The following is a 20,895-nucleotide window of genomic DNA, read 5'->3' on the forward strand; positions in this document are numbered from 1 at the left end:
CATATTCACTGCTACTTTCAACATCCTCTCTCCCTATGCCATGTCTCCCTGTCCAATCAGGTTCTCCCCCCTCTCCATTTCCCTGTTCCTCTTGCATTCCTTGTCTCTTCATTCTTCACACTACTACTATTGATTCCAATGCCAAACACTTCTCTCTCTTAAATACGACTGTTCTGATCTTTCACTTCATCTATTATTTCTGATCTCTTGTTTCCATCACACACTGCACCTCCATGCTGATGGAAATTGACAATAGAATTAGTAAAGCAGTCATAGTAGGAAGTCAGCTAAATAATTTATATGGAATAAGAAAGAAATTAGTCAAAAAAACTAAATTAGCTATATACAAGACAATGTTCAAACCAATTTTAACTTATGGAAAATGAGAGCTGGTTTAGAAATAAAATATTTGATCAAAGACCTGATACCACATATAAAGAGCATCCTGAGAAAGATTAGGGTACTGAACAGTTGGTGTCAATGGCAGCATCACATTAAAGATGAGGAGATTAGGAAAGAACTTGACATTGTTAGCATACAGGAATGTGTTGTGTTAGCAGAGCTAATCTCATGTGGTATGGGCACTTAAATAGAATGAGAGAGGAAAGGTTAAGAAAACAAGTATTCTTTGCCAGAATGGCAGGAAAAAGACTCAGAGGAAGACCAAGATCTAAGTGGAACGATATAATAAAAAGTGTCTTAGATGATAAAAATATAACATCTGATAACATTGGAATGTTGACAGATAACAGGTTAATTTGGAGGAAAATTGTCGACAGGAAGTTACATCATTACTTTTTTTTTTTTATGTAGTACTATCATAATATCCTGTACACCCCACTGAAGGTTTAGAAATAAAATAGGAGGGAAAGCCAAAAGAGGAGGGAAAGAGTGCTGTTTAATAGTAGAGGGCTATGCCAGATCATGGCAGGAAGGTGGAGGAGAGTTAGAGTAGTGGTATGAGAGAGAGAGAGGGGGGGGGGGTACTGTCCAGGTAATGATATGACAATCTTTGTATGGATGCCATATCAAGAGTATCCTTCACACTGCAGGTACTACTCTGTTCTTTCATTTAACCAAGAATGAAAATGAAACATGCAAAGAGAGTGCCACTGGCATGAAAATTGTAGAAGTAAGAAGACTATGATTACATTGTCATACGGCCTTGATCAAATGTGAGCATATCTGTGCACAGATATGCTCACATGATTTTCAATAGGATGAGGAGATATTGGAATAAATAATTGATTGATGTGGTTTTTGGATTCAGCAAATTGCATTTCTTCTTTCTTATTTAAGAAAGAAGAAATGCAATTTGCAGAATCTAGAGTGGAGGAAGGAGCCTCCATAGCTCAGTCGGTATAGATGAAGCCCTTTGGTCGAAAAGACCTAGGTTCGATATTCCCATCCATGACATGAGGAACCTTTATCCGGTTGCTTTCAACTAAAGGTGAGTTAGCCAGTCTCATATGGAGGTAGGGTTTTTTTCACCTGGAAACTTGGGTTTTTTGTCCCCCAGAGCAGGCAAACTGGCCCCGTGAACACATGCATCTACAGACATAGGACACACCGGGAGGCATGGGACTAACTACCTTATCCTCGAAGCGGTCATGGTTTCAAATCATAATAGGTCATGCCCAATACGAATGTAATGGGCCACCAGGCCTAATACTTGAAAGGAGAAGGAGTGTGGAGAAAGGGAGGTATGATTGAAGCATATAACTTGGTAAGGGGATTACCACAATATTAATGTGGAAGAAATTTTTTAGACAGGAGAAAAACAAGAGGTCACCCCTGGAAGCTGTATAAGGAGGGCGGAGTTGGGGAGGATTGAGCAAATTTTCTACATGAAGAGTAGTGAGTGATTGAAATCTTTCCTGATAATGTGGGGAGTGTGGAAATGGTGAATACATCTAAGGCATGTCTAATGAGTTGTGTGTGTGTATGTGACATAACTCATCATAGAGTAGGAGCTCAGTGATTAGTCTTGATTCCAATGAGGTCTGATGATGGTAATAATAATAACAAGAAAATATATATTCTTGTTTTTATCATTTACCCAAGTGCAAACACATGAAGTACTATCTCAAAGAACTGCTAGTATCTTAGCAGTCTATTATATGACGTAATTTACTTCCACAGAGAATTAACCTATGACGATATTGCTTCACATGCCAACACTTGGGTAAGAATAAAAATAAGAATATAATTTCTTGTAACCAAGAAATTTACTTAGTAAATTTCTTAGTAACCAAGTGAAAAAAAATGCACTAAAACAAAACAAAATAAAAAATTCAAAGTATGATAAATTCCTGTATATTTTGTATAGATGTCCACTTTTCTATTTCTTTTGTTTCATAATTCTGCTTGATAGTCATCAAGAAGAATTATGAAATGCCTGTAAAAGCAATTCACCAAAAATGAACATTGCTCAACTGTAGAAAATGATTTTTTACATTATTAGTATTATAGAGTCGCATTATTATTATTATGTAGTCTTTGTGACCTCCATGGAGCCACAAGATTCATTGTGGTAGGCATATTCTAGACAGCACAAAGTCTATCATACCCCTCCTTCACCTCATTCACTGTTCATGCTCACCACCCTATGAGGCAATGCATTCCATGGTTCAACCACTTTCCATGCAAAGAAACCATTATTCGTGACTTTCTTTTATAAGTTCCAGGGATGACCCCTTGTCCTTGCGCTGTCCCCTTATTATTCCATATGAACTAACTCCTATGAACTCCTATAATACTATGAACAAAAAAATTTTTTTTTTCTGAGATCTACATAACATAATAAAGGAGCATTTATGGAAATATTACTAAAGAAATATACATATGCATGCTTACCTGTGCCAATGCCTGAAGAGGTGCAATAATAGCAGAATAGGGAATTTCAATATCAGGTAAATCTCCCTTACGGTAGCTTCTATATAAAGTTACCTGAGCTTCCCGCATAACTTGCCAATTTCTGTGCATTTCCTATACAAGTAAAACAGCAGGTTTAAGCTCTAATAGCACATTAGCAAAATAATGCTGAAAAGAGACTTTTTAGTTATACAAAGTTTTTTAGTTATAATCAAAAATGCACTAATGGAATATAATAACTATTGGAAAAAGTATAATTCGTTCCTCAAATTTCTTTTTTGACTCTTAATTTTTTTTTTTTTTTATAAAAGAATTAGGGTATATCTCAGTGCCTAGTTAAAGAAAAACAATTAAGCTGAAAGATAATGAAACATATTCAGAAAATAAATTTATTATTCTACTTCTTAACAAAGAATTGAGCCAACGTAGCTTGGTGGGTATTCTGTTTCTTTTTTTTCATACAACTGATGGTATGGCCCTATTGCCTCTTCTACTACTTTTGCAAATTTTACTGTTCCTCTCTTCATCAGGGTCAGCTTCTAAATAGTGCTGCTTAAAAAAAGTGAGATATAACAGACATGATCTATGCTCTTTTACAATTATTTGAATTGATGTTATCATTATTATTATCAAAACTGAAACAGTCAAAACAAGATATCATTAAAAAAAAGTTTGACGAGTAATACAGAGCAATTCAGATTCTACCCAAGAAACTAAGAATAGTCTGTTAGGTAGCATCATATAATATGGACTGTTACAAGAAGTAATGCATTTTTTGTAGATCATATGTGGTCACTTTGTTGATGTTTAATTCTTGTAAATAGTTGGATAGCTTCTTTGAAATGGCACCAAGTGCACCGATAACTATTGGATGACTTTGGTGTGCTTAAGCCACTGCTGACTAACTTCAATTATTATTATTATAATCATTATTATTAATATTAACATCTGACCTCCATGGAGTCAGACACTCAGAGGGAGATATATACTATTACACACAATGCTCATCCAACTATGCCTTAAACTAATTCAATGCATCTACATTTCCAACACACTCAGGCAATACATTCCACTCACCAACTACTCTCTATGTAAAGAACTCTCCTCTCTCCCTCACTCTTCTGATCACACCCTTCTTATACAGTTTCAAGGGATAGCCTCATATTCTAACCCCCTTCTCCAATTCTATGCAAAATCTCTTCCATGTCAACCTGATAACAACTCCTGACTAACTTATATGACTCGATAATCTTCTTCTCCTCATCCTATTCATCAGGCTTTGCAATTTACATTCTCTCAATCTGTCCATGTACTGTACACTCCAAAGAACACTGACCACCTTTGTGAATCTTCTCTGGACACTTTATAACATGTCTTCATCACCATGAAACCCAAAATAATCAATATGAGACCTGATCAAGGCCTTATACAAAGGCATCATAAACTTTAACAAACCTATGCTATTATCAACTCATTTCTGTATCTTACTTCTCACCAATCTCTCTAGTACCTTCACCACAACTCCAGATATACAGATTAGCCTATAATTTGCAGTCACGGCCTTATCAACACCTTTATGCAGTGGAAGAATTTTACCTTCTTTCCACTTCCTTGAAACCTTTGCTGTTGTAAGACTTATTAAACAGGCATGCCAATGACAAAAAAAAAAAAAAAAAAAAAAAAAAAAAAAAAAAAAAAAAAAAAACAATATCATCATCCAGTAGTATAAGAATACTATGGAAGAAAAAAATTTGGAGCAACTGAAACTTTTGAAATATTAGACATGATAGTTGTCATGCTGGGAAGAATTGTGAATGGAAAAAATTTACATCATACAAAATGTGAATGATAGAGTATTATTTACAGATAATAAGAAAAACTTAAAATATATGACTGCAAAACTACATATCAAAAACAGCAAGGTGTATGCAATGCAGATACATTTTAGTAAAACCAATGGAGAACTAATCTTAGAAGTGGAAGGAAATAAACTGGAACAAGTAAAAAATTTCAATTATTTAGGCATGCTGATCACAGACAAGTTAAATTATGATACTTATCTGACACTATCAACCATCAAACAAAGAAAAAATCTAGGCTGTCTGCTATGACAAAACTTACAAATATATGAAAAAATACATATTTCTTCATCTTAATATCAAAGACTATAGCTCAATAGTATTTCCGACAGTTTTTTAGGATGCAGGGACTTAGGTTATCAGGCAGAAGGAAGAACAAAGATTGACAAATTATGAAAACAAATGTTAAAGAAAAAAAAAAGAATGAAATGAAAATCAATCATATTTCAATAATAGCAAGAATCAAAGAAAAACAGTCACAATGGTATGGACATGTGTACAGAATCTAACTAAAAGGTTTCGTCAAATTCTCCAAAACAGAAGAGTAGAAAGAAAGATGCCACCGAGAAGACATAGAAGGAAATGGACAGAAAACATCAAGAGTATATAAGTGATCTGAATTCTTACAGACATTTAAATAACTTTTCTGCAGACTGTAGCCTATGTAGCTCAGTGGATGTGGTGTTTACACACCATGGCACTTGACCACACGAAGAAAGACTTGTTTTCAAATTCTAGTCGGTGAATATAGGAAATTTCTCTAAGCCTTTTTTTTCAACCAGTTCCCGAATCAATAGATCTCTGGCATGGGCAAGTGGGTTTTTTGTACTATAAATTCAAGAAAATTGACCGTAGAACCCACACTATTTCAGACATAAAATATATATTGTGTTAGGGACCACGAGATAGTGGCACTTGTTGAGACGTCTCTTCACTGTGTGCCACTTAATTAATGATAACCTTGGTCCAGCTATCTCTGATTGGTTACCAGTGGAGATACCACTCAGTCTCCAAAAGTTAGATATGGCAAAAATGGCCTCACCTACTTCCTATACAGAAATAAAAGGCATCAGCTGATTTCTTTTTTGGTCTGCAGACAGAATAGACTATAAAGCTATCAACCATGGTGGCCTGGACTCACGTTACTTAGGCAGATGGGGTGGATTATGATGATGTATCTATGTGGTTCTGATTATGCAGCATAGGCACATTTTTTGAGAACCAGGGCTTGGATACAGGTTGGGGGGAATCATGCCTTGGATTTTTAAAATTTTTTTTTTTTAAGTGACAAATAGATGGCCTATATCCATATCATCCTCAAAAAGAAGAAAAAAAAAAATCACCGTGCTTTTGGCAAAATTATGCCTAGGATATACAGAATGGATATGGTCCAGTTAAGTCCTCTACATACACAGAGTTGAACTTTTTTTTTTTTTTTTCCCTTGCAAGTTTTGAGAATTTTTTTTATGAAGTCTTCTAGTCAACACTTCCTTAATTTATTATTATTATTTTTTTTCAGTACCATTATTTCAGATACCATATCTAGAGTGGTACTATATCAGATTATTGCATTAATATGCCTAAAGAAGAGCTGGTGAGATCATATCGAGTGGACTGGAAGTATATAAGGATCAGAGTGATATGGTCATAATATGTATCTGAAAATACTTGGATGCCTTCAATTGGATAGCAATCACATCATCAGCATAGTGCAGCCAGACTATTTGCTTAAGTGTGGATATGTTAAGTGCTTGGTTTTCAAAATGTTCCATGCAGAGGTTACCTGGTGTTGAGGACCCCACTGCAGTCCTATCCAGCTGTTAATATATCCTTCCTCTTCATAATAAATAACCTGAATGCATGATGAATCTGAATGATACAATTATATCAGGGAGAGAAAAGATGGCTTAATGAGGTCAAAGGTCTCTGTCAAAAGTACACTGGTGAATAGTGAAAATATCCAAACTGACCATGATATCAGAATCCAGAAAAGTTAGATTTTTTTTTATTAATGTTTTAAAGGGTAGAGATTTTTTAATAGATGAGGGAGAGTTGCCAATGAAAGGGGGGGGGGATTATTTGGATAAATGTTCAGCCAGTTTGTAGGTATTTGTAGAAATATCTATGTTGTCTACTATCAGACAAAGAATTTTAGGAACCCCGTATATCTGGTTTGGTTTGATATGATAAGGTTTAAGCTTTTCGGTAATATCTTTGAGCCAAGATGTAACTTTTTAAATAATTTTTATATTTTTTCATTTAAGATTCTATAGGATCCCAATTTATAACCTGATAAGTAGCCAAGTCCTTAAGGAGATGAATCATTTTCTGTTGTAATCTGCTTCTTCTGTGCACTTATTGAGAATGAAATTGAATAACCAATCAGAGGCAATGCTAATTCCTTCACCATCCTTGCTGACTGTCATGTTGAAATAAAGCTCTTATAACACTTCTGTCTCTTCATTTGCATTTCAATGTTTGCTTTTGTTATACTTATTTGTTTGTTCACATATGATTTTAAGTGCTTATATTTTCCTTAGATGGAATATTATCTTGGAAGGTTTATTAGAGATTTGATATTCTTGAAATGTATTTACATAAGCAATCACACCATCATCCAACAGTATGGCAGCCTCAAAACACTTACTGAGTCATGGCTATTTGTACAAATGACACTGCCCTTGAAACCAAGCTCAGGGACCTTCACAACACCTTTTTAGCCAGTGGCTACAGCCCTTATTAAACAAATAAGTACTATATGAACCCCCCCCCTCCCCATTCCTCCTGCAACCAATATACAGGATAAGAGTAAAACCATTCCCATCCCATATATTAAGGGTACATCAGAAAAAATAGCTGAAGTCCTCTGCAAACATGACCTCCATGCCACTTTCAAAATGTTCATTTAGTTAGCTACCTTCAATCATTCTCCTAAAGATCAATTTTATCCTCTTGCACAACCTGGAGTGTACAAAGTTTCTTATTCCTGCAATTTAGCCTAATTTGGACCATCTGGTAGATTACTTAACACCTGTTGTTTATTATTTTAACGGTATAATAGAACACAGAAACTAAGCAAATAATTAATTTATTAACTTGATGCTGATATTTCGCTGGTATTATAACCAGCATCTTCAGAGCACAAAAACACTGTTTGTCACAATACGCGAGACTAAAACAACATGGTGTATTTCAACAAAATTGTAGCAGCAACACAAAGACTAGAGTCCTGATTTTGGCGCCCTCTATCTGAAAAAAAAAAAAAAAAAAAAACGCTATCATATATTACTAGAGTCCTAGAAAAGTGCTAGTTTTTTCTTAATATAACTGTCTCCCAGATCTTCGGCAAGTTAATACAGCCATATTTGTTGAGATTTGGAGTGTGTTTTAGGGCTTCTGTCGCCTCTAAGAACAATCTCTCTGATTTATATGGGTTTCTGTGTAGTACTTTTGTGTTTTTCCAGTTGATCCTGTGTGCAGGGGTATCCAGAGCATGGTCTGCTAGGCCCGACTTCCCATAATGATAATTCCGGACGTATCGTTTATGTTCGCTGATGCGGATATTCACAGTTCTTCCTGTTTGACCGTGGTAGGCTTGATTGCATGAGCAGGGTACTTGGTAGACTCCTGGATGTGATAAAGGAGGAATGCTGTCCTTGGGTGAGCGGATGAGGGTGGCTAATTTGCTACATGGTCTGAATGTAGTGCGTAGTTTATGTTTATTGAGAATTCTTGAGATCTTTTCGGATGTGCCTTTAATGTAAGGGATGATGACTGTTTTGTTGTAGTTCTCTGTGGTGGATGGTGGGAGGGGTTTCTTAGGAGTGTTTAGTATTTTGTTTATTTTTTGTGGATTGTAGCCGTTGGCCAAGAAGGTGTGGCGTAAGTGAGTCAGTTCAGCAGTGAGAGCCTTGTCATTTGAACAGATTGCTCTCGCTCTATGGGTTAGCGTTTTTAATATGCCATATTGTTGAGAAGGATGATGGTGTGATTGTTTGTGTAAGTATCTGCCTGTATGTGTGGGTTTTCTGAACTGAAAAAAGGACTCTAGGACTCTAGTAATATATGATAGCGTTTTTTTTTTTTTTTTTTTTTTTTTTTTTTCAGATAGAGGGCGCCAAAATCAGGACTAGTCTTTGTGTTGCTGCTACAATTTTGTTGAAATACACCATGTTGTTTTAGTCTCGCGTATTGTGACAAACAGTGTTTTTGTGCTCTGAAGATGCTGGTTATAATACCAGCGAAATATCAGCATCAAGTTAATAAATTAATTATTTGCTTAGTTTCTGTGTTCTATTATACCGTTAAAATAATAAACAACATGTTCGACGAACACATAAGTCTGTCCACACGTTTACTTAACACCTGCCACAAAGAACATAAAAATTATATTTGCAACCATCTGTATGGCAAGTTGCAATTGGTAGATAAGGTTGATATTCAATGACTGTAATCCGTGTGTCTTCACAGGGCTAGTTTGCCTGTTCTGGGGGATGAAAACCCCAAGTTTCCAGTTGAAAAAATATCCCCTACCTCTGTATGAGACCGGCTAACTCACCTTTCATAGAAAGGTGAGTTAGCCAGTTTCATAGAGATGAGATAAAGGTTCCTCACATGACTGAAAGGAATCAAACTGAGGTCTTTCTGGCCAAAGGGCTTGTCATCTATACCGACTGAGGTATGGAGGAAAACATCAATACTACACATAAATGTTATAGGTCTGAGAGACTATTTTCAGCATTAACTAAGAACTCGCTCAACCTCAATAAGTGGAGTTGCATTAATTTCACAAAGATATAGGAAATCATCATTCTGAGACCTGATGTAACGAATGAAGGTCTAATGTAATGAATGCTGTTATTTCTCTATATTGTAATATCTTCTTTATTCTTTACAGCAGTGCACTTTTGCTTTCGTAACCTTTCTTACTTATTCTACTGCATACTTATCCACCTTTCGCATTTACTAGTCGTACGCCTATGAACACTGGAAAATTTATTTGTTAAGACTGCGCCACTAGTATTTCTATACCGGCATAAGACTCAGCAATACGTCCGGTAGATCTCTCTCTCTCTCTCTCTCTCTTACTAGCATATATTGCTTCAATAAAGTTTACGTAAACAGTCGTAGTACTTAAGTACTTAAACTACACTTTTAATGCCTTAGTTGTTTCCCACTCACAGATCCCACTTTATTTAGGAACAGTGCATTGTAAAATAAAAGATCAGGTGGCACTCTATTGACATATAATTAAAACACATCTATTTACATTAATAACAAAGTACATTAATTAAAAATAGGGAGGTTACTCTCTCTACCTATCCATTAGAATTTTAGCATAAAGAAACAAACTTTCCCTTTTCAATACTAAATAACTATACAATATAATTACTCAATTACTTCTCTGCTTATTAAATCAAATTATTGAGACACTCAAAATTGTTGATTCTTGACCACAAGGATTAATGAGAATAAACTATTATTTAGATATTGGTCAGGTGTAGGTGAATAACTATTTTAATTACCAAATAAAATAGTTAAAATAGGTAATTAAAATAGTTATACACCTACATTTGACCAATATCTAAATAATAGTTTATTCTCATTATTGAGACTCTAATTTACACACAAAGAGGTTAGCTAGCTATGCCAAGTTATATTCCAATTAATAACAAATCAGAGGCCTCTCTTATAGATACTTATTATTACTATTTCTTATCAGTCCATCTATAACATATCTCCTAGATTACAAAAGGAATGTACAATAAAAGATGGAATAAACTTACCGTGCTCTGTGTTGCACTCATCCAAAGGTCTAGTACTAAAGTCCCTATGCTTTTCCTTTCTTCTCAGGCCTTAGGCTTCCGTCTAGAGAGTCTTGCTTCAGGGGGAGTGTTTCGTTGGGATATTGACGGGCCTTGGACTGCAATTTTCCGGTACTCAAAAAGCTCAGGCAAGAGGTTTCAGCATACTGGCTTGAAGATCGCTCTGCGACTTTTGGCTTCGGTTGATCTCTCACGGCAAAAGGACATCCGACTGACACTGTCTCAAGTATTTACATTGGCTGTTCTCTCGTCATTCCCATTCTTCTCCTCTGGCATGGGCTCGCTGTAACGTCCGGTCCTCTGGATCTTACTGCCGATATCTTCTGCCTTCAACTGCCTCTAACTGCTGACTACGATGTTTGGCTCAGTCCCTTTTTATTTCACATTCTCCGGGACCTTGCACGAAGGGTTGTAACCCCCGAAGAATTCGGCACGACTCCTAGATCTTCTGTTAAGACCGATCCATTCTTTCTTCTCCTCTGTGCACTCCTTTAACCCTATCTTGTCAGGCAGCGGAAACTTGTCTAAACCTTGCCGATCTCTTTTACACTGACTTAGAAGGTGTCTAGATAGGCAGAGCTCACAAACAACTTTCTTGTGCCCTTATACATAGCTATTATACAAAGTTCCAGTGGCAAAGTTGCCTTTGTTTTTTTTTGCATTCTAGAAATTTTTGTTAAAGCAGTAAGTACAGTCAATTCCCATAGGGTTATTTACATTAATATTTAGCATAAAGTATATAGAGACATAAAAGGTTATTTTGGTAACAATCTCATAAGACTTGAACTCTGTAAAAATCGATGTAAAGAGGTTTGGTATTTCCAAGCTACATCGAGTTTTACACTGACTTCTCCAAATTAATTTTATAGTTATCTGGCTCATAGAGGGTGTCATGTTAGTTCAGTTTCAGTTACAGATTGAATTGTTTTTCCAGATTTATTTAATTGAGTGAAGCATGCATGTCACAGATATATTTATGCTCTGAGAATGATGGGTTGAAAATCAGCAAAATATTAATAAGTTTACTAAATGTATTTGATTCTCTTTTGGTGTTGTTTATACCGTAAATCTCTATTATGAAAGTTCTCAAATGATTGACACCTGAGATTCCCACATATGCCATAAGAGCACTACCAAACCTCAAAGCTATCCCTCATAGGCAAATTAGTTAATTCTTAATTTTTTTTTTTATTTCTTTCTTTTAGGAAAACTTGAGCCATAGTTATATAAAATATTTACACGTAAACACAAGGTAACGGTAATAATTTTTTATTATAAAGCCATATATTTCAGTCTGAAAATTACAGACCATCCTCAGTTGCAAAGAGGTAGAATGCAAACAATGGATTTATTTGAAATAGAATGAGCCATGTGATGTTATATTTCCAGTAACATTATGGTTATGTTCTAACTGAGGAAAAGGTTAATCATAATAGTATATATATATATATATATTAAGGATACCAAGTAATTTTATAAACTTTTTTTTATATATATATATTATGTCATACACTACAGATCACCCCATAGATACAGCATCTTGTTAGTTTCTGGAGACCTTATGACTTCATAAAATACCATTCTTGGTTTTAATAGTAATTAAAAAAATATTAATGATGTGTTATTCTAATCAGACTTTCCCATATTTTTGATAACGATAGGCATTCATTCCAATTCAAGTTCGAGCAGTGAAACAAGGCTTCAGTGCTATCCTTAAATAAATGTTCAAATTTGTATAGACATCGATGTACGAGGCATGTTTCAGACCAAAGAATGTTGTGGTTTGTATCTACTACAAGTTATTAAGAATAGATGCTTAATTTATTCACATCGAACTGTGTAGACCTATCTTGTGCTTATGCTTCTGGACAAGTGTCCATGAGATGATACTATTAAAAATCAACATTAAAGATTATTCAGTAATTAAGTAACAATTACAGAGATGCTAGCCAGAATCTCAGATGCTTTAATGGACATGAGTTTCATTTGGTGGATGTTACACTATCTTTTTATTTATTATTATTTTTTTATTTGTTTATTTATTTTATCTAACTCCCACTCATGAAAGGTTGTAAGTCTAAGTAATATAAGTGAATGGGCCAAGGATTTTTATCTATACTGTTTATTAATTTTTATAATTTTTTTGTATTTTTACAGAGTCCAGAAACCCTACCCTAGAAACCAAACATGGAATTTTTTCACGAGCCATTTTAGGCCTCAAATAAGCAGAGCAGTGAACATCACACTAGGTGATTAAATTCAACCCCCCACCTAAAGACAATCACAAAAATCCATTAGAGCAGATATGCTAACCACTCAAGCAAATAGGCTAAGTATTATATAAAGTACAGTGCAAGATTTTGCATTGTACAATGTATTGTAAAAAGTCAAGTATCTACACATTTCAAAAGCTACATATTTTCTACACAAAATAATGAAAACCAATTTATTTTATGTGATTGGATAAGATTAATGAAGGAAGAGTATGGAAATTACCTGTACACTGGAATACATATGATGAATCACAAATACATTGAATATAACTAACTATTTTTGGTTTGTTTCAAACAATAGCAACTTGTTTACTTTTCTTTTTTTTTTTTTTAAATTAATTACATTCCTTGGGTGTGTGGGGGAGGGGAGAGTTCTTACCTGTATTTTTTTTTTTTTTAAACTGTTATTATGGGGTTGCCACTGTAATAATAATAATTGTTATTATTAGCATCAAACCTCCATGGGGTCAAAAAAGTTATCATTTAAGACACATATTGTTACAGAGAAAGCCCATCAAACCATGCTTTAAACTCATTAAATACATCTGCATACACCACAATGCATTCCACTAACCAACCACTCTACATGCAAAGAACCTGCTTCTTATGCAGATGTATTTACACCTTATACAGCTTCTAGGGATGTCTCATTGTTCTACCCCTTCTCCCATTCTGTGAAATATTTCTTCCACATTAACCTGGAAACAACCCTTTACCAACTTAAATGTCTCAATCATATCCTCTCTGTTCATGCTATTTACAAAGTCTTGTAAATAGCATGAACAGAGAGGATATGATTTTTCCCGCATCCCAAAGACCAGTTACCACCTTAATCAGTCTTCTCTGAACTCTTTCCAGTATATGCATTTTTGAAAATTATGGAGACAACTACCGTGTTTGAATAAAAACTTTAGTTTAATATAACTAAAATCTACATTCGACGTTTCGACCTTTATGTCAAGGTCATCTTCTGGAGCATACAACTATACACAGAAAACAAGCTACACTACAATCAAACTGGTTTGTTAAAGTTACTGACCAACCGCTACAACAATTGTTGGCCTGACCTATGGTGAAAAAAAAAAAAATTATACATCAATGCTAGAGTCCTATTATTAGTGTTATCTGTTGGTTGCAGACATTGGGTGCAACAACAAGTCTATGTATCTATCTATAGCTGAAGATTGGCTAGAGTCATGACTTGTGCTGGATCTTATATATTAGGGCTGAATGTGTGCCATCCAGATCCTTGGAATTTTCATGCCATCTTTGTTGTTGATATTTGGGTGGTTTATCAGGATTTCGCAGGCTTCCTTAAATTTCCTTTCATACCAGGTTTTTGTGTGGTGTAAAGAGTGGGTGCTTTTCCAGTTGATTTGGTGTAAGGTGTTGAGCGCATGATCTGAGAGGCCTGCTTCACCATAATGGTTATATTTAATGTGTCTAATGTGTTCTTTCTTGCATATAGGGCTTGTCCGTCCTGTTTCACCAATGTACGGTAAGTTACAGGTGCAGCGGATGCAATAGACTCCAGGATGTGCTAATGGGAGGATAGGATCCTTAGAGGCGCTGAATATGGTTTTAAGTTTAATGGGTGATTTAAAGGTGGCATTGGGTTATAATGTTGTAGGATTCTGTTGATTTTTTCTGATAACCCTTTAATGTATGGGATGGCAATGGTTTTACTGTAATCTAGATTCATTTTTGTTGTTGTTTTATGGAGTATTTTATTAATAGTATTTTTGTTATATCCATTATTTATGAATGTGTCGCTGATGATTTTTAGTTCTTGTTTCAGTGCTTGCTGGTTAGAGCAAATTGTTGTAGCTCTGTTTTTAAGGGTGTTAATGACTCCATATTTTTGTGATGGGTGGTGGTATGAATTAGCATGTATGTATTGGCCAGTCTGTGTCGGTTTTCGGTAGACCGTGAAGGACAGACTGCCTGAAGGAAGAAGTGCGACTAGTGTGTCTAGGAACAGGAACGAGTTTTGATTTTCGATTTCGATGTTAAATTGTATGCGTTTGTGTTGTTTGTTCAGGTGGCTAAGGAATGTGTTTAGCGTTTGTAATCCGTGCGGCCAGATCGCGAACATGTCGTTGATGTATCTAAGCCAGACTGTTGGTCTTAGCGTGGCAGAATCAAGAGCCCTTTGCTCAAAGGTTTCCATGTAGAAATTAGCAATGGGGAGGGGGGATAGTGCTGAGCCCATGGCTGTACCTTCTTTTTGTAGGTAAAATTTGTTTTGCCACACGAAGTAACTGGACTGTAGTACGTGGGCAAAGAGGGCTGTAATGTCAGGTGGAAATTTGTTCTGTAGTAGGAGAATTGTGTCATTAATGGGGACATTAGTGAAAAGGGCAGAAACGTCGAAACTGACTAATAAGTCATCTTTGTCGAGTGTTATGTTATTAATTTTGTTTATAAAGTGTTGTGTGTTCTTTATGTAGGAGGGGGAATGACCTACCAACTCCTTGAGTGTTGACGGTAATTTCTTGGCTAAGTGGTAATTGGGGCTGTCAATTCCTTCCACAATAGGTCAAAGAGGAACATTTTGTTTGTGTATTTTCGGGGCCCCATATATTCTAGGGGGGGGGGGGGTTGAGTTTTTAAACAGTGTCCAGTGGCCAAGAAGTGATGGACTTGAGTAGTTTCTCTGTTTTATCCTTTATCCTGTTTGTTGGGTTATAAATTACCAGCTTATATGTGTTGTTATCGGCTACTAGTTGATTCATCTGAAGTATGTATGTTGACCTGTCAAGGATGACAGTGGCATCGTCTTTATCCAATTTCGTTATTATTTTGTCTTGGTTGGCTTTTAATGACTTAATTGCTGTTAGTTCTGTTTTTATGAGATTGTTCTGTATGGTTTTCCTAATGTTTAGGACATTACTAGTTTCTAGTCATATTTTATCGGCTATATTGTTAACTAGGGACCTGATGCCTCTTTCTATATGGTAGATAAAATCCAATTTGTTTACCTTTTTAGGTGCTATTGCATAGTCCTTTATTCAGTAGCATAAGTTCGTCACTGTTCAGGGTGTGGTTTGATAGGTTGATCTGTTTCTGTGTATAGTTGTATGCTCTGGAAGATGACCTTGACGTAAAGGTTGAAAGTCGAATGTAGATTTTAGTTATATTAAGCTAAAGTTTTTATTCAAACACGGTAGCTATCTCCATAATTTTCAAAAATGCATTTGGATCACTGTGTAAGCTTAAAAGAAAGAATTCTTTCCAGTATATCTTCATCACTATTAAAACAAGGGGGACTAATTCTGTGCACAATCCATATGAAACTTGATCAAACTTTGTATGGAATCAAATCCTCTTTGTTTCTGTTTTCCATGTCACTGCCATTATCTGATGTGAAGACTTTACAACCTGTGCAATGTAACCTCTGAAGTTCAGATCTTTGTCCACCACTACTCAAATGTGTCTTGTCTCCTCAACTTCCTCCAAAATTTCCCTACCAAGTGTATACATCTCATTGTGGCCTACCAAATTTCAAAAACTTACACTTTGCAACACTGAACTGACAATCCCATACTGTTGTCCACTCATACAATCTATTCACGTCCTAATGTTTGATCACAACATCTCCTTCATTCCTGATCATCCTCCCAGTTTTTCTTCATCTGCGAACAGTTCTATATCACCAGTTAAACCCAATAGAATATCATTAATATAAAATTAAATAACAGTGGTCCCAACCAGACCTCTATGGCAGACCACTAATGACTTTCCTCTTCCATGATACTACACACCCGTAACACAATTTGCTGATATCCATCTGAGAGCCAGTTGTCTATCCAACTCACTAATCTATTCCGATCCCATCTGCTTCAGATTAGTTAGAAATAGGAGTGACAATCTATCAAAAGCCTTTGCAAAATCTAAGTATACCACTGTATATGCATCTCTCTTGTCCAGTAGCTGGCCTGGTGCTGAGTGGCTGCGGGCTCAAATCCCACCATGGGCATGGATGTTTGTGATTGTCAGTGAAAATACTAGTAGTAGTGGTCGGCGATAAATGGCATTGGTGTAGATGATGAAAGTAGTTGTAAAGTAGGTGCCCTCCCTCGATGAGTCTTTGGACTCCCTGGAGGTATCATGTAATAATAATAATAATACATTTGTCACCTTGTTATAGTACATAAAGACGGTGGTAAAATACAACATCCCTTTAAGGAACTCTTGGTGAAGAGCACAAAGAATACCACTGTTATCAAACCACTTTTGTATCTTATCTCTCATCAACTTCTCCAGTACTGTAACTACAACCCCAGATATACATATCAGCCTATAATTTGTAGCACCTTTCTGAAATGGAATGATTTTAACTTTATTCCACTCCTTTGGGACTTGTGGTATTGCAAGACTTGTTAAACAGGCCAAGGTTGATGCTAACTACTTGGAACATAAATTAAAGATACTAAGAAATTATATACTTGGTTTAATCTTTTATCCAAGTGTAAGCAAACAAAGTTTGCACCTGAAGTATTTTCAGGACTGTGGTAAAGGTAGTATTGACTTCATATTGCTTGCCATGGAATCCCATAATGCAAAGCACATCTCCTTGTGGACATGTATAAGGTGTGACACCTTTTGGCAACTCATATATAAAAAAAATATGACTTCTGCATTACTTCAATCTTGGTATCACCTCTAGGTCTGGCTCCCACTAATGAGACCTTAATAAAGGTCGAAACTGGCCTAAGTAGTGACCCTTCCCATAATGCATAGCATAATACATGTCCACAAGGAGATGTGCTTTGCATTATGGGATACCAAGGCAAGTGATGTGAAGTCATACCACCTTTACCACGAATTGCCCAGTCCTGATAATACTTGAGACACAAACTTTGTTTGCTTACACTTGGGTAAAGGATTAAACAAAGTATATAATTTCTTGGTATATCTTTAATTTATAGTATAACCAAGTAGAAAAACTTTCAACAACTACTTGGAACATTCTCTTAAGACGCATGGTGATAGCTCATCAAATCCTATTGCCTTATTGACTTACTCACTCACCATTAAGTCTTCTCTCATTTCATTCCCTACATTTGAGCTTCTAATTTTACACTGCAGATGAAACACCCTGTTGAACCTCTCACTGAATGCCTCAACTATGTCCTCTCCAGCAGTTACCAATCTCCCATCTTCATCCATTAATATCATCTTACCATAATCATTCTTCTTTCTTCTTGGCACATATCGATTACCATTATTATCATTATTCATTTTGTGCTGTTTCCAACACGCCTTCTTCTTCTTCCAGATTTCATGCTTAACCATGCTACCAGCCCAGATGTATATATACGTCCAAATTTCCATGGATGCGAAGTGCATATTAAAATTGTAATATAATTGATATTACATTGAAATATATGATGGATACGAAGCATATGAGGATGCGTATTTGATTCATAATGGCTGGTAAGGTGGTTAATCTCCTCATTCATCTATTTGATGACTACCTTATTCAACCTTCAGAATACATTCACACATGCTGCTGTTAAGTAGCATGTGTGATTATGTCAGTTTTTCTTTGTCAGTTCCTGAGCAGAATTTATTTCTTTTCCATTTAATTCCTCATTCCATGCTATAGCTCCAAGCTGTCTCCTAAGCTTGTCATAATCACCAGCATTGTATCTCCACATATATCCTTTCCTCACAGAAGTCTTCATATGGCTAGCCACAACCCAGGTGATCACTTCATCAATATTCTCACCAAACAGAGAAAAGTACAAAACCCCATTCACAATTACATCCTCTGATGGAATGATAAGATCTAAACTCTCAATCCTCATGTACTCTCAAGTTGTCTCTCAAGAACTTGTGAAGTTCATTTTCCTTATACCCAAATTCTATCTCTTCATTCTAATCTATAATGCCCATAATTAAAATCTTCACTTCTCTTGTTCACTAACTCAAAATGCTTATAAATTTCTTCATCACCTCCCTCCACATTACCTGGCCTCACCACCACCACAAAACTGTTGCAAGTACTTCCCTTTTTCATATATCTACCTTATGTGGACATAATTCTCCTGTTATCATCAGCATCACTCCCTTTCCATGCTTTTTCTTTCTATCAAAAGCACTGTATCATTCCATTTTTATTCCCATCAGGAATTCCTACTGATTAATACTGCAGTTAACCCTAGTACTGAACAGGTATGCAAACCAATATTTTATGTATATGAAGGTTTTTTTTTTAAATTTAATCAATTTGTTAAATAAGTTTGTTTCTAGCCTTGCAGTGTTATTAAAAACTGTATCATAAAATTTTTGAGCAATTACCACACAAGTACATTTATCAATTTCATTTAAACTTCTCTTTTCTAATTATACAATTGAAGGTGATTGAGATGGAAGTATTTATAGTCAAGCATCAACAAGTTGCAACAGTTGATTCACCCAGAAGAAAATCAGAATAACTCACAGTTCTTTCAAAACTTATTCTGCACATGCATGTGTGTATGTGAGTGAGAGAGCTGAATATCTAATTGACCATATTACCAAATATCATGATGTGAGAATACTAGTGCATTCTAGAGGAAGCAGAAAGTACGTCTGAGCACAAGTTATTTATTATCTCCACACAGCCATAAGATTCTTGCAAGAGATGTCTCTATTAACTATTATTCATGCAATGTCCATCAAACTTCTCCTTTAAACTCGTTCACTAATAATGTATCAACTATTTCTGGCAACTTACATTTATTTGCCACTCTCTAAGCAAAAAAAAAATATATATTTTCTCCTCATATCTCGCTAAGAACCCCCCTATTCAATTGGGGGGGGGGGGATCTCTCTCTCTCTCTGCCACATAATGAAAAATGCTATCTGCATTTTTGATTCCACTAGATATCTCCTAGATTCTACTCCATTGTACACTACATTCTGATGCCTGTCTGTCAGCCACTGTTCTGTCCATACCAGTTTTGTATCCATCCATATATTCCAAATTGTTTTAATAGTTTCCATGCAGTATTCTGTGAAATGTCTTTGCAAAGTCCAGCAGAATCATGGCATATCCATTTCCTTTATTTAATTCTGCTCTCACGCTATTATAAAATATGAGTAAATTACTAAGTCAGAACCTACCTTTCACCAAACCCTCTAACTGACAAAAATTTCTCTCCTTTATATCTCATACTTCTGCTGTGTACCCAAGTGAATGCTGAAATGCATGCATATAGATAGCAGAAGTATCAGATATAAAGGAGAGAAATTTTTGTTTTGTATTATATTAGCATTATAGTTGGAAGGAAAGCAAGAATTCAAGAGATCACCCCTCCCCCCCATGGATAAGAATGAAACATAGCTATCTGAAATGAAAAAAAGAAAGCTGTAACTTGTGTCCAGAGCTGGACAAAAGTTACAGCCAACAGCTTTGGTAAGAAACCCACCCACCCACACACACACACACAAACACACATGTAACTTCCATTGCTAAATGCTTATAAATCATTCCTTAGTACTTTGGGTGAACTATGGGTGTTGTTTTTATACATTTTTCATCGTCATCATTATTATTCTGTTTTACATATTCCAGAAACCTGCTCTAGAGATCAAATATGGAACATTTTCATGCCAGAGCCACTTGAGATCTCCAATAAACAGGGCAGTGGTATCAAACACAGGCTGTGAGTGAGTGGGTATGCTAACCACTCAGCCAACAAAAAAATAGCAGCATATATTTAGTTTTGGTATATTTACATGCATTTGGACATAATTCACGATTCCTGTTTGCTGCCCTTTCAAAATCAGTTTTGAGTATATTGATAATTTTCTTGTAGCTATTCTGGTTTTTGTATATATAGAGAAGGAAGATGGAATATTGATGAAAGCCAACAGAATATGCTCGATTCTTCTTTTGTATAGCCTTAGCAAAAATGAATGCAAATATCTGAATGAGAATTGAAAACAATCTGATGCATGACATGAAATACAAAATAAATCAAAATTCTCATCCCACTTCTTCTTATGGCTTTACAGCCCAAATAAGACCTGACTTCCAGGATTTGTTGCCTCCCTTCTCTGCCCCAAAGCCTT

The 20,895-nt window shown here is 35.7% G+C and overlaps 1 protein-coding gene across 3 annotated transcripts in view; it reads right to left on the reverse strand.

Annotated features, from left to right (window-relative positions):
- LOC150103013 (DNA-dependent protein kinase catalytic subunit-like) overlaps positions 1-20,895 on the reverse strand; it is an 847,149-nt gene that overhangs the window by 490,104 nt on the left and 336,150 nt on the right. For all 3 annotated transcript variants that reach the window (XM_090397444.1, XM_090397443.1, XM_090397442.1), the window contains exon 27: positions 2,857-2,988. In XM_090397444.1, coding sequence (XP_090253570.1) covers positions 2,857-2,988 — 132 coding nt within the window. The remainder of the gene's footprint in view (positions 1-2,856; positions 2,989-20,895) is intronic.

This window comes from Typopeltis vanoorti, chromosome 9 (genome assembly GCF_054136105.1).
Source record: "Typopeltis vanoorti isolate ZY-2024b chromosome 9, IOZ_Tvanoo_1.0, whole genome shotgun sequence".
NCBI classification, from domain to species: domain Eukaryota; kingdom Metazoa; phylum Arthropoda; class Arachnida; order Uropygi; family Thelyphonidae; genus Typopeltis; species Typopeltis vanoorti.